The following is a 26,895-nucleotide window of genomic DNA, read 5'->3' on the forward strand; positions in this document are numbered from 1 at the left end:
TTTAAGCCAACATAATGGGTATGTGGAGGCATAGGGTGAATACCCCAACAAAACTTGAATACTTTAGACAAGAATTCTCTATCCCAGCCGATGTTCATCTTAAATTGGCTGGGGATAATGATACCATCGTGCCCACAGATCATACAATGCCCTTTCCAATAGTTGCTTTTACCGAATGTGGACTTCGGCTTCCACTCGATCCCCTCTTTCGTCAAGTTCTCCATTTCTATAGGCTGAACCCTATGCAACTTACTATCAACTCCTATAGGGTAATTAACGGTATTATTGCCTTAGCTAGGCAAGAAAACCTTAGAATCACCCTAGCCGACCTTCAATATTGTTATACCATGTGTCCTCTCGATCTGAAGGATAGGGGTTTTGTCTATTACCTTAAGCCGAGATCCACTCAGTACAAGATTATAGCCGACCTTCCAGACTCCAACAAGGGGGCTGGAGATGACTTTCTTATTGCCTCTGGAAATTGGGAATTTGGCCCAGATGAAGATGTCCACCTCTACCCTCTTCCTCGAACACTTACAGAGGGCAAGAGTAAGAGCCCTGAGTCAACACTTAGTTGTTTTTACTTAAGATTTTAATACTTTATTTCTGACGCCTGTTTCTTTGCAGATCTTCATCAGCCACCGAAAAATTTTCGCCAATCCTTCTTCCCAGGAACAGATCTGAAAACACTTCTTGGCCTCCCAATCCATAAAAGAAAAGCCCCAGTATTACTAAACTTCATCCCTACATACAAATCCACCTTACCCGACGTCCCAAGAAAAAAGAAAAAGAGCCTTTCTCCACCTACAGCCACAACCTTAACTGCTTCTACATCCCGAACGGATCAAGAATCCACATCTGCCCCAGCCGATCTTCCATCAACTTCGGCCCCCTACTTAATACCAATTCCGGAACGTAGACGCCGAAGAAAGCTTGTAAAAACAGCCGAAATGGTTCGTTCAAAGCTTGTCGTCCAAGATCTTCTTGCCGACATTCCAACTGACGCCGAAGCCGCACCAGCGCAAACAATGCTCCCACCCAAACAAAAGAGAGTAAAAAGGGCTCAGCCTAAGGCCAAGGCTACAGATGCCGAAGCTGAAGATACTGTGCCTATTTCAAAGCTGGCAGAAAGCAAGAAATCAGCCTCTGTCTCCACCAAGAGATCTGCTGAGGGTCAACCCTCAGGGTCTACACAAACAAAGCGGCCAAGGTCATCGTCTGGGACGACCTCGGCTTCAAAGAAGCCCGACGTCCCATGGGCCCCTGATCTATCTCTGGAGGACAGGCCCATTATGGCTAGCGAGAGTGCTGACGACATTAATGTTGCTGTCGCTCTTAGCACTGCTCTCCTCCTACCGAATGACTTGGAGCGAAATGCCAGTTTTAGTGAGTATGAAAATTATGCTCTTATGCTCCAACACTCTGCTCAAGTAAGTATTTCTGTTTGTATTTATGTTTCTTCCTTCTTTTTCTTTCTGAGAAAATTTTCTGATACTTCTGTTTTCATTCAGGCTATCCAACATGCCCATTCATTTTCAATGCAATCCTTTGAGAATCGTCAAAGATTGGTTGATATGAAGAGGGAAGCAACTTCAATGAAGAGAGAATTAAGGGCCCTTGAAGTAAAAATGAAAAAACTAGAGGATCAAGCCGAGGCTGCAACGAAGAACCAAACCTTAGCTCTTGAAAAGGCCGAAGCTGCTGAAGCCGTTAAAAAAGTAGCTGAAGCCGAGAAAAGGGAGGCCGAGGCTCAGAAGGTCCAAGCGCAAAAAGAACTTCAACAAGCGCTGGCCACCAAGGAGGCCGAAATCAAAGAGGCCGATGAAAAGGCCTATGCTCAAGGTATGGCCGACGTTGCAGAAGACTACAAGCTTCAAGTCAGGCAGGCATGCAACAGGGGATTTTCCCTTGGTTGGATGTCCTTGATAAAGAAGCTTGACCTTCCTGCTGACTCGCCATTGCGTCAGGCCGATGCTATTCCGTTACCATTTCCTCCACCTCCTCCTGCTGGTGAGTCAGAGTCCGAGGCCGAGGAGGAAGATGAAGAAAAAGATGATGGTAAGGCCTTGGTGAGAAAACCCAAGAATGCTGCCGAAGTCAAGTCCCCTCCTCCCGCTGAACTGGTTATGGACTTAACTCAAGATGAGGGGGGTGATGATGCTGAGGAAGTGCCCAGGGAGCCTGTTCAAGGGTATCTATCATCGGACCTCCTTCTGACTGAAAGAAGTCTTGACACAACATTGGCAGAGATAGATGCCGAAATACAAGCGGAGAAAGTGGCCGAGGAGATTCCAGCTGAATCATCCGAGGTTCCAGTTCCTGCTGCTGCTGATGTTCAAGAGTCTTGATTTTCCCTTCTTTCTTTTCTGGATTTTGGACTTTGTTCTTTCTTTTAATTCCTGGACAATGTATATTCCTTCTTATGGCCGATGTGCCTTTTTCAGTATGTAATTGCAACTGTTCTTGCTATGGATATTTCAATCTTATGATGTTCTGTTGTTTGCTTCTGCGTAGTTCTATACTTAGAAATTTTTGCTTGCTTTCTGCTTTCTTTCTGCAATCTTCTCGGGGTTACATACCTCGGGTATAACTGCAAAGCTTTTACTTCGGCAAGATACTGACCTGCAAACCTTGTATAAATTTTGATAAGCACAAAACATATACTACTCAATGTATACTTTTGCCATCTTTTTTTTCAAGTTTTCAACAAGTATTTAAATAATGATTTCGTTCTAATCTACTTGTAAATTGCTACAAATTTCAACAAGCGTCTAAACAATATACTTAACCTTTGCTTCAACCCGTTAATTTTCTGTATACCTTAGTGGGTGATCATACGTCGGCTTAACATAAAGTTGTAAATTGCTACAAATTTCAACAAGTGTTAAGCATCTTCTCTAGGGTTTAAACAACCCACATATTGCTATGAAAACTTAAGCAATAACCTCGGCCTATCTTCGACTTGTAAATTGCTACAAATTTCAACAAGTGAAGATAAGGAATCAGCTTAATTCCAACTTGTAAATTGCTACAAATTTCAACAAGTGAATTAAGGAATAACATCGGCTTATCTTCAACTTGTAAATTGCTACAAATTTCAACAAGTGAAGATAAGGAATCAGCTTGATTCCAACTTGTAAATTGCTACAAATTTCAACAAGTGGATCAAGGAATAACATCGGCTTATCTTCAACTTGTAAATTGCTACAAATTTCAACAAGTGAAGATAAGGAATCAGCTTGATTCCAACTTGTAAATTGCTACAAATTTCAACAAGTGGATCAAGGAATAACATCGGCTTATCTTCAACTTGTAAATTGCTACAAATTTCAACAAGTGAAGATAAGGAATCAGCTTGATTCCAACTTGTAAATTGCTACAAATTTCAACAAGTGGATCAAGGAATAACATCGGCTTAACTTCAATTTGTAAATTGCTACAAATTTCAACAAGTGAAGATAAGGAATCAGCTTAATTCCAACTTGTAAATTGCTACAAATTTCAACAAGTGGATTAAGGAATAATATCGGCTTAACTTTGAGTTTGATATGTCTTCAAAAACATCCATGCATAACTTTATCAATCGATCATGTTGAAAGGATTCTGAAAAGATTTTATTGATAACATCGGCCAAACAATGATGTTTTTCTAATGATAGAAAAATTTCAAATTACAAGTATTCCAAGGTCTGGGCAATGCTTTGCCCTCGTTGTCTTCAAGCCGATATGCTCCATTGCCTAATACTGAAGTAACTCTGTAGGGTCCTTCTCAGTTTGGGCCAAGCTTGCCCTCCCTGGGATCCTTCTTGTTCCCGACGACTTTTCTTAGGACTAAGGGCTAGTTTGACATAGACTATATAATCCATCTTTTTATCTTTTTATCTTTTTTCCATCACATCACCTCTTTACTTTTCTGCACATTTTTTCGTAAAAAGATAAAAAGTGCACTTTTTTAGGACACCCCAAACCAACCCTAAGTCGCCGACTTGAAAATCCCTTGGATTAACTTTCTTGTTGTAAGCTCTGGCAAGCTGTTGCTGGTATACTGCAAGCTGAATTGCAGCCTTCTCTCTTCGTTCTTCTAGTAAATCCAGGTCTCGGGCTAAGAGTATGTCATTGGTGCCATTCTCTACTCCCTAGGTTCTGATCCCTGGGATGCCGATCTCTAATGGGATGACTGCTTCTGTGCCATAGGCCATGGCAAAGGAGGATTCTCCTGTTGATCTTCTCGGCGTAGTCCGATATGCCCAAAGTACGTTGGGTAGCTCGTCCACCCACTTTCCTTTTGCTGCCTGGAGCCTCTTCTTTATTCCATCCAGGATTACTTTGTTGGACGCCTCTGCTTGCCCATTGCTTTGAGGAAAACTTGGTGTTGAGAAATAATTCTTGATCTTGAATTTTGCACAAAAGTTTTTGATGAGTTTGCTGTCGAATTGTGTTCCGTTGTCGGCAACTATAGCTCTTGGAATCCCAAATCTGGTGATTATGTTTTTCCAAATAAAATTCTTGACATCCACATCTCGGATTTTGGCAAGAGGTTCTGCCTCTATCCATTTTGTGAAGTAGTCTGTTGCTACCAACAAGTATTTTCTCTGCCCAGTTGCCTGGGGAAGTTGTCCAACCAGATCCATGCCCCATTGGGCAAACGGCCAAGGGCTGGATACTGGGTTTAGGTCGGCAGCTGGCTGATGTATCAGAGGTGAAAACTTTTGACATTGCTCACACTTCTTTACATAGGCTTCGGCATCCTTTTGCATGTAGGGCCACCAATACCCTTGGGTAATGGCCCTATGGGCTAACGATCTGCCCCCAGTATGGCTTCCACAAATTCCTTCATGAATCTCATAAAGAAAATCTTCAACCTGTAAAGGGTGTACGCACCTTAAAAGTGGTCCAGTGAAGGACCTCCTGTAGAGATGGCCTTCCGCTGTTAGACTGAATCTGGCCGATTTCAGCCTAATTTTATGTGCTTCTTTATGGTCTGCTGGCATCTTCCCCTCTTTTAGGAATGCAATGATTGCATCCATCCAACTTGGTCCAAAGCCCACGCACATTGCTTCTTGTTCGATGTTCTGTTTATCTATGCTCGAGGCCGACATGTAGTCGATCATAATTGTCCTTGTTTTTCCAGTTTGAATTGAGCTGGCCAGGTTGGCTAACGCGTCGACGTGGGTGTTGTCATCTCGGCTTACTTGGAGTAATCTGCAGTTCTGGAATAGGGCCGCCAGTCGGATGACTTCCTTTGCATATGCCGACATTCTTTCGTCTCTGGCTGCAAATTCTCCTGTTGACTGGTTAACAATTAATTGTGAATCACAAAAAACAATTACCTCGTCTGCCTCTGCTGCTGCTGCTAGCTTTAGTCCTGCAATTAATGCCTCATATTCCGCTTCATTATTGGAGGCTTTGAACCCCAGCCGGATGGACTGTTCTACAATTTCTCCATCTGGAGATATCAGCAGTACTCCTGCTCCTGCTCCCTGGCGGTTTGAACTTCCATCGACAAATAGTCTGAATGAATCGCCGATGTAGATGCTGCATGGTCTGAGCTTTTCTTTCTCTTGCTGTTTTGTCTTTGACTGGGTTTCTTTTTGTTTGTCGGGGTGATGCTTATCTCGGCTCGACGGAGCCTGAGGTGTGATGGCTTCAGGTGTGAGTTCTGCGACGAAGTCGGCCAAAACTTGGCCTTTTATTGCTGTTCTTGGCCTGAATTCCAGGTCAAACTGGCCCAGTGTTACTGCCCATTTTGCTATCCTTCCTGTTAAGTCTCCTTGATGTAATAAGGACTTCAATGGGTGCTCTGTTAGAATCACAATCTTGTGTGCCTGAAAACAATGGCTCAATTTCTTTGAGGCCATTACCAAGGCTAGCATTAATTTTTCCAGTGGAAGGTACCTTGTTTCCGCGTTAGCCAAAGTCTTGCTTACATAATAGACAGCCTTCTGCTCCCCTTTTTCCTCTCGGATTAGCACTGCACTGACTGCGTGCTCAGAGACTGCTAAGTATAAGAATAATTCCTCCCCTGGGACTGGGTTAGAAAGGACTGGGGTTGTGGTCAGGTACTTTTTCAGGTCGGCTAAGGCAGCTTCACATTCTTCCGTCCACAGGAAGTCTGTGGCTTTTTTCACCAGGTTAAAGAAGGGTCTGCACTTGTCTGAGCTTCTGCTGATGAATCGGTTCAGGGCTGTGGCCCTTCCAGTGAGCACTTGAACTTGCTTTGCCGATGTTGGACTCTGTAGTTCCAGGATGGCCTTGATTTGGTCTGGGCTGGCTTCAATGCCCTTTCTTGTTACCAGGTACCCTAGAAATTTACCTGACCCAACTCCGAAGGCACACTTCGAGGCGTTGAGTCGGAGCCGATATCGTTTGAGTATGTCAAAGACTTCTTTTAGGTCGGCAAGATGACCTTCTGATTTCTTGGTCTTTACGACCATGTCATCGATGTAAACTTCCACCGTTTTGCCAATCAGGTGTTTAAACATCTTTGTCACTAACCTCTGATAGGTTGCTCCTGCGTTTTTCAGCCCGAAAGGCATTACCCTGTAACAGTACAGGCCTTTCGGGGTGATGAACGCGGTTTTCTCCTCATCTGGAGGGTACATAGCAATCTGGTGGTACCCTCTGTACGCATCTAAAAAACTCATCCTTTCATGTCCCGAGGTGGCGTCTACCAGTTGGTCGATTTTGGGTAGAGGAAAGCTGTCTTTTGGGCAAGCCTTGTTGAGGCTGGTAAAATCTACACAAACCCTCCACTTGCCATTCTTCTTTTTTACTACTACTGTGTTGGACAGCCATGTCGGGTACTGAACTTCTCGGATGGCCCTGGCTTCAAGGAGTCTGTCTACCTCCTCTTCCACTGCTTCGACGTGCAATAACGTCGGCCTTCTGGCTCGTTGAATCACTGGTTTTGCCGATCTGTCGACGTTCAGACTGTGGCAAGTGACCTCGGGGTCAATGCCAGGCATTTCATAGGGTGTCCAGGCGAACGCCTCTATGTTTGCCCTTAAAAAATCTTCCAGTTCCTTTTCCTCTTCTCTGGCTAAGCCGGAGCCGAGAAGAAAAAATCGTTCTTCGTCGCCCTCCTGGACGAGGATTTTCTTTAGCGCCTCTTCGCTTTTCTCGGCTGGTTCTTTCCCAACATCTTCCAGGACTTCTATGTCCTCATGTTCAACTTCTGCTTTCTTTGGCTCCCGTATACTACAGGTGGACTTTATTGCTGCCATGGAGCAATTTTTGGCTTGTAGTTGGTCCCCTCTGACTTCTTCAATCCCATGCTCTGTTGGGAACCGGAGTAGTTGATGCAACGTCGAGGGAACTGCCCCCATTGCATGCAACCACGGTCTTCCAAGGATGATGTTGTATGGTGAGGGTGTGTCAATGACCAGGAATTCTGTCCTGATCCTCTTAGTGCCGGCTTGTACCTCCAAGCTTGTTGCACCCAGTGGCCATGTCGGCGTTCCATTAAAGCCGACCATCGGGCCGCTGGATTGCTCTAGGTCATCGGGGTGAAGTCCTAGCTCTTTGTAACATCTGACGTACATGATATCACAGGAGCTGCCTTGGTCTATTAGGATGCGTTTTACTTGGCACTCCCCAACCTGGAGGGATACTACCAAGGCATCATTATGCGGATGTTGGACCAATTCTAGGTCGGCTTCGGTAAAGGCTATCATTGGCCCTTGGCATTCTTCTGGTCGATGTCTCTTGTCCCCAACTTGGTAGATATGCTGTAAATGTCTTACCCTCTGGGTTTCTCCTCTGACTTCGTTTTCGTTGACCCTTGAGTGGATCACATTGACCACCCTTGGTTCTCCTGCCTGTGGTAGCTGTGCTGGGGGAGGGGGTGCTGCTGGTGCTTGAGGCAACCTTGCCTGTTCTTCCCTTGTTCTGGCCTCATCGACCAGGTCCCTCGGGAGGCCTTGCCTTACTAGGTCCTCTAAGTGTGCTTTTAAGGCTCTGCAACCTTGAGTTGGATGCCCTTCTTCATTGTGGTAGGCGCAACGTCTGCCGACGTTTCTTCCCATGTATTCCCCTGGTGCTCTTTCCGGAACCCTGAAATATGGTTGATTTCGAATCCGATCCAAGATTTTATGGATTGGGATCCGGAATACCGTGGTTACCGCCTGTTTATTTCTTAATTCTATTTCTTGCCTAGTGGGTCCATTGTTGACTCGGCCTCGCTTTGGCGAGCCGTTTCCCTTTTCTTGCTTCACCTCTTTGTTTCCCGACGTATCTTCCTCGGCCCTGGCGTATTTCTCAATTCTTGCCATGAGTTCTTCCATGCTTTTTGGCAATGTTTTTGCCAAAGACTTCCGTAGTGGGCAGTCATCTTTCAGGCCGTTCTTGAAGGATACGACTGCTACTTCCTGGTTGCATTCAGGTATTCGGTTGAACACCTCGTAGTACCTCTTCGCATAGGCCCTGAGGCCTTCTTCTTTGGTGATTCGTAGAGCCATCAAAGCATCAACCCTCAGGGGTTGCAGCTTGTTGGTCACGAATCTGGCCACAAACATCTCGGCCAAGCCTTCCCATGTCTTTATACTTCCTTTTGGTAACTTGTGGAACCAATCAGATGCAATTTCCCCAAAGGACGAGGGGAATACTTTGCAGAGCAACGGCTCGTTTCCGCTATATAGTGCCATTGAATTTAGGTACAACCCAACATGAAAGTTCGGATCTGATTTACCGTCATAGATTTGAAACCTCGGCATACTGAATCTTTTGGGTGGTTCAAATTTGTCCAGTTCCGCCGAGAAGGCTGTCTTTGGTTTCACTGGGGAGTTTACCTCGGCTTCTCCATTCTGTTGCCTCCTCTTGAGGTAGTCCTTTAGGTCTTCCTTGCTCCTCCCTGGAGCTCGGCTGTCTCTGGATTTTAATCTTTTTGGCACACTGCTTTCGGCCTCGAGGTGGGTCCGTTTGGGTCTTTCTTCATGGGTTGTGTCAACGTGGAGTATTTGCCCCTGAACATGTCGATGTTCTTTGGGGTCTGGATTCTTCATGTGTTGCGTCCTTCGGGACTCTTCTTGCCTCGGCTTTTCTCGCCCGACTTCCCCGGAAGGCCGGTGAGAGTGCCTTCCGCTCCTGGTATGCTGAGGAACCTCGGGGATTGTTTTTCTTCCGCCCTTTTGGGTATTGGTCGCTGGTATCGGCGTATCTTGCAGCGGGTATGGTGGCTGCATTACATTGTTTTGCATCATGAAGTTGACGACTGACTGAAGGTCTGCCAACTTGTCCGCCAATTCTTTTACTTCCTCATCCCTCCGTAGGCACCTGTCCCTCCATGTCTGGAGGTTATCTTCATTGTAGTACGTTCCTTGGTTTGTTCTTTTTGACGTGTCGCCTTCCAGGTTTACGTCGTTTTCCCTGTGGCCCTGGCCACGGGCTTCTGAATTGTGGTTGTCTCCTTCAATGTCGAGGCCAATTGGTCTGCCACTCCCAGTGGGAGCGTCATCCCCAATATTTTCCTGTTGTCCGTTAGTGGCCATCTATTCTTCCTTCGTTCCCACAGACGGCGCCAAATTGTGTGGGTAAAAATCTGACCACACTGCCCGTTTAGTGATCAGCAGCAAAGCACCGGCAGAATAGATGGCTCCAACAACCTGTAACAGAAAGGAAAAGCTCCGGCGGTGGTTCTTCCACCCGGGGGCACTCCGACGATCAAGTCAGTATGTTTCTCAAGGATAATCAAGTATTAAACTGAATACTCAAAGTATGAATTACATACCTTAGACCCACGGGGGTGCCTCTCTTTTATAATATACTTAATCCAAGTCCAACTAGAAATATGACTTCTGTGTACCCCAATCTTAGTACTTACTCTGGACTCTTTAGGAGATAGAGATAAACTCCCTAAGAGGTTTATCCTTATCTTAATTAAGTCCCCTCTTTGCTTCAGGACTCTTGTCCCTTATCTTCGGATTCCGACATCTTCGGAGATGACCTCGGCTTCTCCGAGATCACCTCGGCTTAACTACCAGGGCACGTGGCACCTCGGCTGACACGTCGGCGTCACCATGCCACGTGTTGGTATTCAGAAAATATGTCCCCAAAAGACAACCTAAGAGGGGAGTAAATTAGGTTTATAAATAAAAATAATAATACCCTAATAAAAATTATGACTAGCAATATAGATAAATATAGTTAATGAAATAAAAATAATTTAAACAAGTGTTCTAACAATTATGTTAATTAATGATTTTAGCACAATAAAAATATGAAATATAGTTATGAAAATTTAAATAAAATAAAGAAATAAAGGAGAGAGAGGCAAACAAATTTATAGTGATTCAGGTTCAACTCGGCCTACGTCCACTCCTCAAGTTTCACTTGAAATTTTTCACTATTCTCTAACTTCACAAGGTGCTAGCAACCTTTCACATATGGAGCAATTCTCCACGAATTTTACACAGACTTTCTAAATCCAAAAAACACTGAGAGTATTACACTCTTACAAGATTGAAAAGAATGTGTTTTTGCTTTCACATAAAGTTACAAGAATTATCTCTCAAAGATAGATATAAAAATGAGACTCTTATTTTTCTATAATCCTCCCACAGAAAAGATGGGTTTAAAGCTATACGACTTAATGTATAATTTCTAAGAGAGGATATAAACAAAAATTGAAGAACACTTCTCAAAAAAAATTTCAGAGAAAAGATGAGAGTGATTTTAGATCAAAGAATATTTTATAGTTTCTGTAACTTGTTTGTAGTTTCTGTCACTTGTTTACATCGGAGGCTTTGGTATATATAATGAAACTTATAGCCGTTTTATAGCCGTTGTATTCATTTGAATATCTTTCACTCTATCATTACTAATTTGAATATCTTTCACTCCATCATTACTAACTTGAATATCTTCCACTTGAACCTTTTGGCCTGCTGCTGTGCTGAGCTGTCTGAACCTTTATTTTGGACTGTTTGAACCTCTGGTTTTGGCATTATTTTTGGGTTGAAATGAACTTCTGATTTAAGTAAATATTAAATACATTCAAACAATATTTAGGATAAAAGTTTAGGTGAGAAATAATGGGAAAAAATAAATTTTGATTCTATTTTTTTCTTTCAAATAAATTAAAACATAATTAAATAAATCATCAAAATAAATTTTGGATTCTATTAAAACATAATCAAATAAATCATCAAAATAAATTTTGGATTCTATTTTTCTCTTTCAAATAAATTAAAATATGATTAAATAAATCATCAAAATAAATTTTGGATTCTATTTTTCTCTTTCAAATAAATTAAAATATAATTAAATAAATCATCAAAATAATAAGTCTAACAATCTCCCCCTTTTTTATGATGGCACACAATGATGTTTTGATTTGATTTGGGAGTAAGAAAGGCTCTCCCTCAAGTCATGCTCCCTGAATTCATTTCTAAATACATAGGTTAGCACATGTGTAATAAATAAGCTTTAATTAACAACATGATATAAGATTACGATATCAAATTATAAATACATAATATCAGAGTAGTTTGAAAATAATACCATAACACATAATATCATAATATATAACTTCATCATAATACATAACATCATGATATATAACATCATAAGTTTCTCTCCCTGTGACATTATCAAAAAGAAAATCATGGGTCAGAATCTGGAGGAGGAGGAGGAGGAGGAGGAGGGAAAATGATAGTGGTAAATGGCATCTATATAATTCAAAACATCTATATACATATATATACGATTCGCGTGCCTCTCTTTTTTCCGTCAAAAATCGTGTCAGACACGCGTCCTCGCTTTTACGTCAGTCAACCGACAAAAGCGAGATGGGTCAATCAACGACCTCAGCTCTCTCTCCGTCTTGTCTTCTTCTCCTCCATCTTCTTCTTAATCACTCTCTTCTCCTACTTCTTTCTCATTCGTTTCCATCTTTTTCTTCTTTTACGTGAGAAAGATAGACAAAGAGACTGAGCAGAGCAGAAAGGCTGCCAAAAACGACCCTCTTGTCAATTACATCTCTCTCTTCTACTTCATGGCCTCGTCTCATCCCCTTACTCTCTTTCCGGATCTGAATGATCTCGTAAGCGCTGTTGAGCCGAGTGCCCCGGCTCCTACTCTTTCCAACCTTTCTATGATGTCGATTGAGCAAATAATGACAGCTCAATCAGACATTGAAGCCAATCATTTCACACTGACATCCTATACGGAGACGGTGACTGCAGTCACAAAATTGGCTCACCGACTGCAGAACAGAACGAGTGAGCTCCACCCGGTCAACACCCAACTCTCGTTGCTCCAGCGCATGTAGGATGCGCGAGTAGAGATTTGCGCATTGAAGGCCGAAAATAAAGAGCTTAAACGGAAGACCGCCTCCATGGCCCGATTTGGAGCAACGTCGTTCTTGGCCTTTGATAGTCAGCGGGGGGTCGTCGCTCTCGACGGAAACACGGGGGCAGGGCCTCCCAAGGTGATAAAAAGAGGAACAAAACGATGGGAGAGGCGAGTAAGTAAGATTGGCGTATGGCCGTAAAAAAATGAAGGATTTTTTTTATATATAAATATTTATATTTTGATTTATTTTTGTATTTATGTTTAAGTACTGAAAAATGAAATTAAAAACAGAAAAAATAGGAAAATTAAGCCCAAACAAAAGAATAATAATGAGAAAAAAAAATTAAAAAAAATTAAATTAAATTAAACTAAAATAATACCAACAGAAATTAAACTTAATGGAATGTTGGTGTTGCTGGAATGGTAATGTAAAAAAAAATACCATGAGGGTTTAAAAAAATCAATATATGCAAAGTTAATTTTACGTCTAGATGCAGAAATCAAAAAAAAAATTACACAGTTGAGAATAACAAACTGTTAAGGAGAATAAATGTATGAAGGACTTGAGAGCATTCAATTGATATAAATGTTTCCATATCAATGTAGCAATACACATATATCATTTTAACAAAAATTCAAGTTTCACAATCATAACAAAACTTTTTAAGTAGAAATCGACATTCCAAACTCGCCACAAATAAAATTAAAGCGATCCTCGCTAAGGGGTTTTGTGAAAATATCTGTCAATTGCTTGTCGATGTTTACAAATTCAAGTACAATATTCCCTTTTTGAACATGATCTCTTAAAAAATAATGTCGAATTTCAATATGTTTTGTTCGTGAGTGTTGAACCGGATTTTTGCTTAAATTGATAGCACTAGTATTATCACATTTAATAGGGATATGATCATAATGCAAATCAATGTCTTCCAATTGTTGTTTCATCCAAAGTATTTAGGCACAATAACTTCTGGAAGCTATATATTCAGCTTCGGCCGTTGATAAAGTAACAGAATTTTACTTTTTGCTAAATCAAGATACTAATGAGTTACCAAGAAAGTGACAAGTGCCAGTGTAGACATCCTATTTTTGACCGCCCTTAAGACTTAGGCGCCACTGATTGTTTACTTGGTAATGAAAGATGTGTAGTGCAAAGATTCGATTTCTTCGACAAGAGGAGCTTCAAATCCCAACTTCACACCCCTTTTTGGACCAAAGCCTTTTGACTAAAAATATTTTAGACCTTAAAACCCTTTTTTTCAAAATATTTTTGAAAATGATTCTACGATGTTCCGAGGCTCACATTTCGTTAAATGTTGCGCTTTTCGGTAAACCGAGCAAGGACAAAGTGGGAATAAATGAAAGAGAGGTAAACTCTTTGGGTGTGTTTGGTAACGTTTACGTTTTCAGTTTATATTTACAAAAATTTTATAAACTGGTTTTTGTTTATTTTTTGTTTATTTTTAGAAAAACATAAACTATAAACGCGTTTGGTAATTAACAAAATGTTTAAAAAAATTTAAAAATATAAAAAAGAGTGAGAAATGGCAAGTGGCGGCGAAAGACGGTGGTGGCAAGTGGTGACGGTGGGTGGTGGGTAGCTGGTGGTGGCGGATGGTGGCGGGTGGGTGGTGGTGGTGGGTGGGTGACGGTGGCGGGTGGCGGGTGGTAGCGAGTGGGTGGTGGTGGGTGGCGGATGGCGGGTGGTGGTGGGTGGTGGAGGGTAGGTGGTGGTGGGTGGGTGACGGTGGCGGGTGGTGGGTGGTAAGTGGTAGCGAGTGGGTGGTGGTGGCGGGTGGTGGGTGGTGGTGGTGGCAGATGGGTGGCAGATGACGGGTGGTGGTGGGTGGTGGGCAGTGGCGGGTGGGTAGTGGGTGGTGGGTGGTGATGGTAGGTGGGTAGGTGACGGTGGCGGGTGGTGGGTGGTAGCGAGTGGGTGGTGGTGGTGGCTGGTGATGGCAAGTGGGCGGCGGATGACGGGTGGTGACAGGTAGGTGGCGGGTGGTGGTTGGTGAGTGGGTGGGTGGGTGGGTGGGTGGGTGACGGTGGTGGGTGGTAGGTGGTAGCCAGTGGGTGGTGGTGGTGGTGACAGGTGGGTGGTGGATGGCGGATGGCGAGTGGTGGTGGGTGGTGGCGGGTAGATGGCGAGTGGTGGTGGTGGTAGGTGAGTGAGTGACGGTGGCGGGTGGTAGATGGTAGCGAGTGGGTGGTGGTAGTGGTGGTGGTGGGTGGTGGGTAATGATGGTGGTGGTGGTGGTGGTGGTAGTAGCAGGTGGGTGGCGAGTGAGTGGTGGGTGGTGGTGGGTGGTGGTGGGTGGTGGGTGGTGGGTAGTGGTGGCGGGTCGGTGGCAGGTGGCAGGTGGCTGGTGGTGGTGGGTGGCTGGTGGTGGATGGTGGGTGGTGAGTGGTGGTGGCAAATAGATGGCAGGTGGTGGTGGCGGGCGGTGGATGGTAGTGGCGGGTGGCGGGTGGTGGTGGGTGGATGGTAGGTCGGTTGCGGGTGGTGGTGGTGGTGGTGGCGGCGAGGGGTGGGTGGTGGTGGCTAGTGGGTAGCAGGTGGGTGGTGTCTGGTGGGTGGCTGGTGGGTAGTGGTGGGAGGTAGGTGGTGAGTGGTGGTGGTAGGTGGTAGTGGGAGATGAGTGGTGGCTAGTGTTGGGTGGTAAAAAAAAAAAAAACTGAAAACTCAAAATGAAAACACATTTTTTGTGTTTTCATTTTTTGGCCAAATTTATAAACTGAGACCACTGATTTATAAATCAAAAATTTTACCAAACAAGTTTTTATTTGAGTTTTTAAAATTTTTGTAAATATAAACAGAAAACTGAAAACGTAAGTGTTACCAAACAGCACCTTTGAAAATCTTTCAAAACACCTTGGTTAAAGGTTTGGAGTTGAAGAAACTTGGAGGAGAGGGAAGAAACTAAGTTGGCAAGAAGATGGGTATGAATCGTTAAGAGAGAGTCGAGCAGCTCTTGCTAAATCAGGCATATCCTTTTGTACACTTGGATTTCAGCTATGAGGCCACCACCGTTGGAAAGAAGATTTCCAGGGCTTTATCTTACACTCAAGAATCTCTTAAAGCCCAGTCCGGATGAGGGAGATATGGCTGGTTGAAGTTAGGCACCAATCCGATTTGACCAAAACTAAGAAGTCATCACTAAAAGAGAGATATCTCTTAGCACACTTGGAATTTTGATGTGAGGTTGCCACCATTGGAAAGAAGACTTCTAGGCTTCAATTTAGGCACAAGAATGACCTGCAAAAGAGTCCAAACGAAGGAGATATGCCCATTTGAAGTTGGACCTAGAGCAGATTTTTCTGCCAGCCACTGGTGAAGAGTGCCGGCCATGGATGATGCAGTGCCAGCCGTTGATGATCAGTGCCGGCCACAAATGGACCTGTGCCAGCCATTGATGCAAAAAGTCAGATTTTTGCAGATATTTGTGTTCCAACTGTCCCCTTTGGGATATTTTCGACCTGAGCTTACATTTGTCTATATATAGAGAGCCTTCTCTATGGTTTTGAAGGTTAGAACATTTGAGGAAGAAAAATTTTGAGAGCCTCTCTCTCTACAATTCTCTCTCTACATTTATTTCTCTCTTGAACCTTTGTGCATAAGTGCATACAAGTGTTGATACACTTCTCCTTTACCTATACATCCCTGACCAAAGTTGGTTATCCTTAAGCTGAGGTTCTAGAAGGTCTTCTTGGAGCTCTTGGATGTGATTTTGCTTGGTTTTGTTGCCTAAAATTGTGTTGTGCTTCAAGAGGTATAACTCTCTCCCTTTAAGCTTTTTTTTCATACTTGCTTTGCCATTTTTTGTGTTATTTTCGGAGTAGTTTTGGCATGTAAAAATTTATGTTTTTCAGTCCTAAAAGTGATGGTTTGAGCCTTTGTAAGTTAGGGGGTTGTTCCCCCTTTTTGCTCTGTAGCTTGTTAAGCTTTTTGCACCATTTTTCATCACCTTCAAATCAAACTTTTTGGGCCTTTTTATCACTGAAACTCAAAGTTTTTCAGTGACAAAAACTATGTTTGAGGTTCAAAATATGAGGGGTTGGCCTCCCCTCCTTGTGTCTTGTTTGCATAAGTAGATAACCTAGCATGTGAGCATATTTTTCTACTCTTTTGTGACCTGATCTCAGCATGTTTTAGGCTCTGATTTGGCCTACTTTTGCTCTGTTTTGAGCTGTCTTAATCATACGAGCCATGTTTTGTATAGCTATAGTGCAAATGCCTTCACTAGCTTATTGTTTCAAGACCTCTAGCATGTTGTACATGAATTGTTTGCATGTTGTAGTATTATTTTTCATGCTGTTTCAGCACTAAAAAGTCTGCAACCTCCTTTTATTCTTCCTTTTTTGTTTTGCTTTGAAAGTGGTCTTGAGCCCCCTTGTTGGCTTGAGTGTAACTTGAGGCTCTCATGCCTAATGAGGGTTCCTCCTAACCAACAGCATGAGGCCTCTTTCATGTTCAAGGCACTTGTGGCTTAGGCCATCTTTCCAATTAGAGGACTTTCTCATTGGACAAATTGACTAAAGAATGGCTTGGTAATGTTAAAATGTGTAAACAAGAATGGGACAAATAAAACATGACCAAGATAAGCATGTTGTGTTTGCATTGCATTGTGTTCAATCGGACGTTATGTTGAACACAAGGTAGATTGGTCTATTTCATACTTAAAGTGATGAAATGAGCCAATCTCCTTTGTCTCCATCACCCTTGATCATGCATGATAGAGTGGTGGTCTAGAGTCTTGTTTTGTGCATTCATTGAAAGTGTACAACTTGGATCTTTGGCCATCATGCATGAAAATGCTTGATTGGTGGTTTTGGATCTAAGAGTGCCACTCTTTTGTTATTTTGAGATGATAAGAAGAGGGTATAGTACAAATATATCCTCGAAAAACCCTCTATTTTCCTCTGTTTGTGCTCTGTTGCAGTGTGGTGCTTCAGTACACCAGTGGCCGACAGTGGCCCATTGATGGTTGGCAGTGCCTGTTTTTGGCCGGTAGATGGCTGGCAGCAAGCACTCATGGCCGGCAGGCCACTGGTGCAATCCTCAACATTGGTTTGGTAAGGTGGAATAGAAAGTTCTTGGAGTAACCCTGCAAATAGAGCCTCTCAAGAGCAAATCGGTGGGCTTTTCGAGGCGAAAACCGAATACATGCGTCTTCCATGTTCTAATGCAGAGCTGAGGCAGTGTAGTTTAATGCTTTACATATTTAGTATACATTGGTTTTGTAATTTAATTAATTAGTTTGCTAATTGGTTAAGTGTTGTAATAACTAAGTAGTTTAGGTTAGCTATTTCTTTATTTTGTTTTGTAATAATTAGTCTAATTAGTTTAATTAGATTAGCTTAATTAGCTTAGCTTGGCTTATTCATTCGGACCCTTCTTCGCGAGGGCACAATATTGTAATAAACGTGCGTGTGTGTGTGCATGTCTTCCAACCCCACTTCTTTCTCTCTTTTATTTAACCGCTTTCGATGGTTAGTTTTAGGGCACGTTTCAATTAGCATACCTTATGCTTTGCATGTTTGCATCCATTCATTTGTCTTACATGCACCAAGGCTCGGCGCATCATTCAAACTGCATCGTATTTCAATACTTATTTGAATACGTGTTTCAAAAGCATGTTATCAGATTGCTGCATTAATATGCCATCTTAGATAGCCGAGCCTATTTAGTTGCATTATTGCATATGTTGCATTAAACATTTTGTATAGTTAGGATCATGCATTATTTCTAACTAGCTTCTTGTTTTGGCTTGGAGTACACTGTAAGTTTTACGCTTTAGCATACTTGCATGAGTGTGAGTGTTGCCATGTTTAGCATGCTTACCATGAGGCTATTTGCTTATATGCTAAACTGCATGAATGCCTGTGGGTGAAGGTTGGTTGCTTGAATTGCAACACTTTGATAAATGTGAGTTTTGAACCCACTTTGTGAAGTGGCAAAATCATGTTTTAAGCCCACCCGAGGGTGGCAAATCCGCGTTTTAGCCCACTTGAGAGCGGCACCTTCAAACCATTTTCGAAAACAGACATGAGTTGTTTCGTTCAAATTCTCGTGATTTAGTCTATACTTTTATGTGTGTGTCACATAGTAAAGTTAGCTAATAACTAGATAAGAACACATGAGATTTAGCAAACAACATATCATGGTAGTAGAGGCCGATCTTTGATCGGGCGAGTGGGGTGCTCATTTTAGGACCTTCCCCTCTTGCACCCAAGTTCCCGAGCTGAGGCAACTTTGGTGATGATGGACACGTCACCTTCGGCACGAGTCAGGGTTTCCTAAATTTCTCGAAAACAAAACATTTAGGTGGCGACTCTGTAATCTGGCAAAGTAGTCCAGTTTTGGTATTATTTGATTCAAAATCTGATTTTCCAAAATGATTTGCCGGATTGGACTCTTTGGTGTTTATCAGTGTCACATTGCACTTTGTGAAACTAGATTTAGAACCGTGACAGGAGTCCGAACTGTAGGACCAATTCGAGCTCTCCGAAAGGGAGGCGCGCGAAGAAAATCAAGTCTACAGCCACTGGTGCTTTTTCTATCAAGTTTGCATCTGGTAAAGTCGGCATTCAAGTAACTAATTAAATCAAATGCAACACCTCTAGGACAAAACAGTCCCAAATTTTGAGTGCCAACAAAATATCTAAAAATTCTTTTAACAGCACTGAGATGTGATTCCTTAGGATTTGATTGATATCTAGCACACATACAAACACTAAACATAATATCGGGTCTACTTGTAGTTAAATAAAGAAATGAGTCGATCATACCTCAATATTTTGTTTGATCAATGGACTTACCTTTTTTCATCCTTGTCTAGCTTAATGGATGTGCTCATAGGTGTTCTAGCTATTTTTAAGTCATACATACCAAATTTTTTGAGTAGTTCTTTTGTGTACTTAGCTTAGTTAATAAAAATTCCTTCCTTATATTGTTTGATTTGAAGCCCAAGGAAATAATTTAGTTCCCTCATCATGCTCATCTCAAACTCACCTAGCATATACTTAGCAAATTCCTTACACAAAGTTTCATTAGTAGCACCAAATATAATGTCATCCACATATATTTACACAATAAGTAAATCATCATTTTTAGTTTTAACAAAAAGTGTTGTGTTAATCGTTCCTCTAGAAAAATTATTTTCAATCAAAGATTTACTTAATCGTTCATACCATGCACGAGGTGCTTGTTTCAAACCATATAAAGCTTTTGATAGTTTAAAAACATGATTTGAAAAAGCATGATCTTCAAAACCTGTGGGTTGTTTAACATAAACTTCCTCATTTATAAAACCATTAAGAAAGACACTTTTTACATCCATTTGATAAAGTTTGAAATCTCTAAAACATGCAAATGCAAGTAACATGTGAATGGCTTCTAATTTAGCAACCGGAGCAAAGGTTTTATCGAAATCAATATCTTCTTCTTAATTGTAACCTTGTGCAACAAGTCTAGCCTTGTTTCTTATAATTGTGCCAAATTTATCAAACTTGTTTCGAAAGATCCATTTGGTGCCAATAATGGTATGATCTTTAGATTTTGACAAAAGTTCCCACACTTTATTTCTCTCAAATTGGTTAAGCTCTTCATGCATAGCTATCATCCAATGTTCATCGAATTCAATTTCTTGAAAGTTTTTAGGCTCAATCTGTGAGAGAAAAACTAAGTTACTACAAATGTTTCTAAGTGAAGAGCAAGTTTCAATACCTTTTGTAGGGTCACCTAGAATTAAATCCTCAGGGTGATTATGAACAAACTTCCATTCTCTTGGCAAATCATCATTGTTTCCTCATTCTTCTTGAGGTGGGAGAATAGGTTGTTCAATCTCTTTGTTCAACTTACATGGTTGGTTCTCTTCTTTGTAGATATTTGAATCTTCCACATTTGGTTCCAAATCTATATTGTCACTAACAATTTGCTTTTGAGCAGAGATGTTAGTTTCATCAAATGCCACATGTATAGATTCTTCCACAACAAGAGTTCTTTTATTAAAAACACGATAAGCATTGCTAGTTAAGGAATAGCCAAGAAAAATTGTTTCATCAAATTTTGAATCAAATTTACCTAAATTATTCTTACCATTATTTTGCACAAAACATTTACAACTAAAAACATGCAAGTGACATGTTGGGCTTTCTATCATGCCAAAGTTCATAAGGAGTCTTTTTGAGAATAGGTTTAATTAATGCATGATTTAAAATATAGCATGCGGTGTGAACGGCTTCGGCCTAAAAATATTTAGGAAGATTATTTTCGCAAATCATTGTTTTACTCATCTCTTCTAAAGTTCTATTCTTGTTTTCTACTACACCATTTTGTTGAGGGGTTCTAGGTGCTGAAAAATTATGTCCAATACCATACTCATCACAAAACAATTCAAATTTTTCATTTTCAAGTTTTCTACCATGGTCGGTTCGAATATTAGTAATAAGAAAGCCTTTTTCATTTTGAATTCTACGATAGAGTTTTGTGAAAGAAGAAAATGTTTCATCTTTGTGTGGTAAAAACATAACCCATGTAAATATTAAATAATCATCAACATTAACAAGACAATAATGTTTACCACCTAGACTAGATGTTATTGAGAGACTAAATAAATCCATATGCAACCATTGTAAAGGTCTAGTTGTGGAAATATGAGATTTTGATTTAAATGATGTTTTAGTTTGTTTTCCTTGTTGACAAGCATTACAAAGATGATCTTTTTCAAATTTAATATTTGAAAGTCCAATGACCATATCCTTTCTCAAAAGTTTAGCAATTAAATCCATATGAGCATGACCAAGTCTTCTATATCATAACAAACTATTTTCATTGTTAACATATAAACATTTAACATCACTGGAATATAGAGATCATTAAAATGAAAAACATAAACATTATCATGGCGATTACCAACGAATAAAACTTTATGATCATTTGTGCTTTCAATTGTGCAATGTGATTTATCAAAAATAACTCGATTACCTTTATTACATAATTGACTAATACTAAGTAGGTTATGCTTAAGTCCATCAACAAGGAAAACATTTTCAATAGAAGGGTTAAGAGAAATACCGATGCTACCAATATCGATGATTTTTCCTTTCTTGTTGACTCCAAAAATAGCAAATCCTCCATCTTTCGATGATAGTTTAGTAAAGAATGATTTATCTCTGATCATGTGTTTGGAACATCTACTATCAAGGTACCACTTCCCTTCTTTAGCTTTGGACTTAAAGCAAACCTACAAGATGACAATCAAGTGTTGGTTTTTGGCACCCATAATTTCTTGGGTCTTTCTTGGTTAGTTTTGTTAGATCCTTTAATAATCCAAATCTTTTTAATTCTCATGTTCATATTCTTTTTGAATGGATAATAAGATATATAATGGCATTTCTTTCTACAATAATGACAAGTAATATGAGGGTGTGTCATGAGAGGTGCCTTTTCAAAAATTGTATTGAGATTCTTTTGTTTCTTAATAGGGTCATATCCAATACCCGCTTTATCAAAAACACATCTTTGATTTCCAAGAAGCATGTTAAGATTATCTCTACCTTTTACAAAATTTTCAATTATTTTTGGTAAATCATCAACATTGTTTTTTAAAGTAATTTTCTCATTAGAGATAATACCAAAATCATTTTTCAAAACAATTTTTTCTTTCTTTAATTCTTCTACATTAATAGATAAAGATGCAACAAATTTCTTTAACACATTATTTTTGGCACAAACTTTTCTAAATTCATCTTGTAGTTCATGGAATGCACTTTCAAGTTCTTCATAAAGAGCAGTTATCTCATCTTGAGTAGAGTATTCATCTTCAAGAGCCATGAGACATAAGTTAGCTACTTCATTTTCAATTTCATCACTTGAGCTTTCATCTTCACTTTCTCCCCAAGCTGCTACCATGACCTTTTTGTTTCTTTTGTAGTCTTTTCCATGTTTCTTCAATTTTGGACAATCCATCTTCATATGTTCAGGATTTTTGCACTCATAGCAAATAATAAGCTCTTTCTTGTTATTTTTGTTGTACTATTTCTTGAAAGGTCTTCTTCCTCCATAATTATTTTTCTTGAAGTGCTTTTTGAGATTTCTACTAAACATGGCATAGCTTTCATTATCACCGGAGTTTTCATGTTCTTCTTCATTTGATGAGGTTTTGAATGTAATTCCACTTTTTTTTTTTTTTTTCAACATCCTCATATCCTTTCATGGTGATCTCATGAGTCATAAGGGAATCCATAAGCTCATCCAATCCAAGTGTGGAGAGATTTTTGGCTTCTATAATGGCTGTGACCTTTGCTTCTCAATTCTTTGGTAAACACCTAAGAATTTTTCTCACCAACTTACTGCTAGTATAAGTTTTTCCAAGAGATTTCAAAGAGTTCACAATTTCAGTAAATCTAGTAAACATACTTAAAATAGATTCATCAGAGTTCATTTTAAACAATTCATAACTATGAACAAGCATATCAATACAAGATTTCTTCACTTAGATTATACCTTCATACGTTACCTCAAGTTTGTCCCAAATTTCTTTTGTCGAATCACAACTTGAAATTCTATTATACTCCTTAGAGTCTAATCCACAAACAAGGGTGAGTTTGGCTTTAGCGTTGGTTTGCAATAATTTATGATCCCTCTCGTCACATTCATTTTCAGTTTTAGGTACACTAATATTGTCTACTAATTTGGTAGGAATTTCTGGACCTTTGGTGACAATAATCCACATGGCATAATCAGTGGCTTGTAGGTATAGGGTCATCTTATCCTTCCAATGACTATTGTTGTTTCCGTCAAACAATGGTGGCCTATTTGTGGCTTGTCCTTCAACTAAGATTGCCATGGATCGAAACTCCCAGATGGTTAAATCTAAAACAAGAGTTGAGGCTCTGATACCAATTGTTACCCAAAAGACAACCTAAGAGGGGGTGTGAATTAGGTTTACAAATAAAAATAATAATACCCTAATAAAAATTATGACTAGCACAATAGATAAATATAGTTAATAAAATAAAAATAATTAACACAAGTGTTCTAACAACTATGTCAATTAAAGATTTTAGCACAATAAAAATATGAAATATAGTTATGACAATTTAAATAAAATAAAGAAATAAGGGAGAAAGAGGCAAACAAATTTATAATGGCTTGACTTCAACTCGGCCTACGTCCACTCCTCAAGCTTCCCTTGAGATTTTTTACTATTCTCTAGCTTCACAGGGTGCTAGCAACCTTTTCACATATGGAGCAATTCTCCACGGATTTTACACAGACTTTCTAAGTCCAGAAAACACTGAGAGTACTACACTCTTGCATGATTGAAAATAAGGTATTTTTGCTTTCACAGAAAGTTACAAGAATTATCTCTCAAAGATAGATATAAAAATGAGACTCTGACTTTTCTGTAATCCTCACACAAGAAATATAGGTTTAAAGCTATATGACTTAATGTATAATTTTTGAGAGAGGATATAAACAAAAATTAAAGAACACTTCTCAGAAAAAATTTCAGAGAATAGATGAGAGTGATTTTAGATCAAAGAATATTTTCTAGTTTCTGTAACTTGTTTGTAGTTTCTGTCACTTGTTCACATCAGAGGCTTTGGTATATATGATGAAACTTATAGCCGTTTATAGTCGTTGTATTCATTTAAATATCTTCCACTCTATCATTACAAATTTGAATATCTTCTACTCCATCATTACTAACTTGAATAGCTTCCACTTGAACCTTTTGGCATGTTGTTGTACTGGGCTGTTTGAACCTTTGTTTTGGGCTGTTTGAACCTTTGGTTTGGGCATTATTTTTGGGTTGAAATGAACTCCTGATTTAAGCAAATATTAAATACATTCAAACAATATTTAGGATAAAAGTTTAGGTGAGAAATAATGGGACAAAATAAATTTTGATTCTATTTTTCTCTTTCAAATAAATTAAAACATAATTAAATAAATTATCAAAATAAATTTTGGATTCTATTAAAATATAATTAAATAAATCATCAAAATAAATTTTGGATTCTATTTTTATTTTTCAAATAAATTAAATAAATTATCAAAATAAATTTTGGATTCTATTTTTCTCTTTCAAATAAATTAAAACATAATTAAACAAATTATCAAAATAAATAAGTCTAACAGATTTAATAAGAATTTGTATTTGTTTTCAATATTTTTTTAATATACAAAATTATTATTTTTTATTTTTTATAAAAATAAGTTAATAATCTTATCACTAACCATAGTGTATGGAAAAAGTTAAAAAGGGTGTAGCAATAAGTATAGAAGAAGTCAAAAAATCTTGTGGGTTTGTCAATAAATGGTGAGATTTTTTTTTTTAAATCAAAAAATTAAAAAATTAAGATTAGAATATTGGAGCTCCCACAAGGCTTGTAGGTTATGTGCGTATGCAACACCTATGAATCCAACACATATGAATTCCTTGAAAGGTCCCAACACATATGATTATTATCCCTCATAATAACACTTTAATGCATTAAGAACAAATATAAAAAAAAAATTATTGAAAATTCCAACACATATGATTATTATCAAAATATTAAACTTTAATATAATATAAAAAAAGAAAAAAGAAGACATTTAAAAATATATATATATAAAAATCGCAATTCACATACATATATATACTAGCCTATCACCCGTATAGCGATCCCGGTTTCTCTCCCTTTGATTGTTGTATTCCAGACTTAGGTTCCGTGGAGTTGGTGGTTGTATATCTTGTGTTACTCTTTAATTCCGTGTGTTTGAGTTTTAGGATGTATTGGGCGTGTTTCGAGCAGGTTGGTTGAGCTTTAGTCCCATTCCATGTTGCCCAGATTTTTGGTGGTACGCTTGAGCGGGTCCCTTTGCGCTCGAGCGAAGTTTGATTTTTGGTTGTCCGCTCGAGCAGGTATTCTTGTGCTCGAGCGGGGTTTACACACTCTTAGCATTTCGTGCCTCTGCAAAACTTCTACAGGTGTGTTTTTCACGCTCGAGCGGATTTCCTTACGCTCGAGCGGGTAACGCTCGAGCGGGTAGTTCATTGTCTGTAAAAGTTCTGGAAGGGGGGAATCTATGCTTGAGCGGCTTTTCCTTTGCGCTCGAGCGGATGTGTTTTGCAGTTGTGTCTTGGCACTCGAGCGGGAATCTTTACGCTCGAGCGGGTCTAGTTTTTGTGTCTTACGCTCGAGCATCCTATTCTCCGCTCGAGCGGGTCATACATATATCAGTAGACAGCAGCGGGATTACACTTCACTTTTTATCTATTTCTTTTTCAAAAACCCTAGATCTGAGCTCCCTCTCTCTCTACACAACTTCTCTCTAAGGATTGATCTACTTCTAGTGAGTTTTTAACCTAGGCTCTTTGTAAGAAAGATAGAGGATGCTGAGGGCATCCTTTTAATTTGAAAAATCTTAGATTTGGAGCACTTTGGATTTCGGTCATCTCCTCCATTTGAGCTCTTCATCTCGAGGTAGGGATAACTACTCATTCCTATAGTCTACATAAACTATTGGTCTTTTTGATATAGTGTTGAGTTAGGTGATTTTGGGTGTTAGGGTTTCAAAATGTATAAAAGAGGAATTTTGTATTGTGAGCCTATACATGTGTATTTGAGCCTAGAAATGAGAATATTGGTGTTGTTGATAATATTTGGACATTTGGGTCAATATTGAGCTTAGAGGGAAAAATGTCATATTTGGGTATATTTGGGTCATTAGTGTAATTAATGTCATTTGTTATGAAATTGAGTTGGGGATAATGAAATTTGCTCATTATGAGATAGAATGGTGGAGTTGGGTTTATAAATCGCTCACTTTTGAAAATGTCAATTATATATCTGTTGAGGCATTTATTATCTGTTTAGAAATAACTGCTTTGGGTTATCGGTGGAGGATAGTCTTGATTGTTGTAGATATTGCATGATGATTAGGTGAATTGAAACTAATCAAGTTGTGTATTTGAATACATGGGTGCTGAATCCCGCGGATGAAATTTTCGTAAAATGGCCATTTGAATATAATTATACATGGGTACCAAATCCTGCGCACACAATTGCCGTAAAATGGCAATCCGAATATATCTATACATGGGTGCCGAGTCCCGCGGGTGAAATGTCCGTAAAATCGCCATAAGAGAATGAAAATACATGGGTGCCAAATCCCGCAGACGCAATTTTCATAAAATGGCAGTTTGTAGTATTGTTGGCATGATATGTAGTCTCACTTCAGTTATTTGGCCAAGTTCTGAGCCATGTTTATAAGTTGAATTTTGTTAAGTTAAACATTTATCAAGTGTTAATGTTTTAGTTATTGCTCATGTTATGTTTAGCATATCTCTACTGGGCGTTGGCTCACCCTATATGGGACATCATTTTCAGGTACAGGTGTTATGCCACTTCCAATGATGTAGCTTGGGAGGCTTGAGGCTATAGACTCTTTTTGTTGTTTTTGTTGTATTACATGTATATCAAGCCAAGGGCTTATTTGCGTAGAGTTAATACTCTGTTTTTTGTAACCAAGTGTTGACTTGGAAAGTTATAAGCCTATAGAGCGTTTACTTTTATTGTCAACATGTAATACCTTTTGTAAGAATACTCTGAC

At 39.7% G+C, this 26,895-nt stretch overlaps 1 protein-coding gene across 1 annotated transcript; it reads left to right on the top strand.

Annotated features, from left to right (window-relative positions):
- The first annotated feature begins 950 nt into the window (after positions 1–950).
- On the top strand, positions 951–2,489 carry LOC145820259 (uncharacterized). Its single transcript, XM_082915388.1, has 3 exons — positions 951–1,430; positions 1,512–2,243; positions 2,445–2,489. The coding sequence occupies exons 1-3, from the start codon at positions 951–953 to the stop codon at positions 2,487–2,489; spliced, it is 1,257 nt and encodes a 418-aa protein (XP_082771514.1).
- Positions 2,490–26,895: the final 24,406 nt, after the last annotated feature.

The sequence above is a fragment of the Camellia sinensis genome, chromosome 1, assembly GCF_055761805.1.
Source record: "Camellia sinensis isolate YWXY chromosome 1, ASM5576180v1, whole genome shotgun sequence".
Classification (NCBI taxonomy): domain Eukaryota; kingdom Viridiplantae; phylum Streptophyta; class Magnoliopsida; order Ericales; family Theaceae; genus Camellia; species Camellia sinensis.

Bases quoted from the DNA above. Each gene is read 5' to 3' on its own strand.
- LOC145820259 (XM_082915388.1), top strand. From the start codon at position 951: ATGGTTCGTTCAAAGCTTGTCGTCCAAGATCTTCTTGCCGACATTCCA. The intron at 1,431-1,511 runs GTAAGTATTTCT...GTTTTCATTCAG, and splicing joins TGCTCCAACACTCTGCTCAA to GCTATCCAACATGCCCATTC. The intron at 2,244-2,444 runs GCAGAGATAGAT...TGCCTTTTTCAG, and splicing joins GAAGTCTTGACACAACATTG to TATGTAATTGCAACTGTTCT.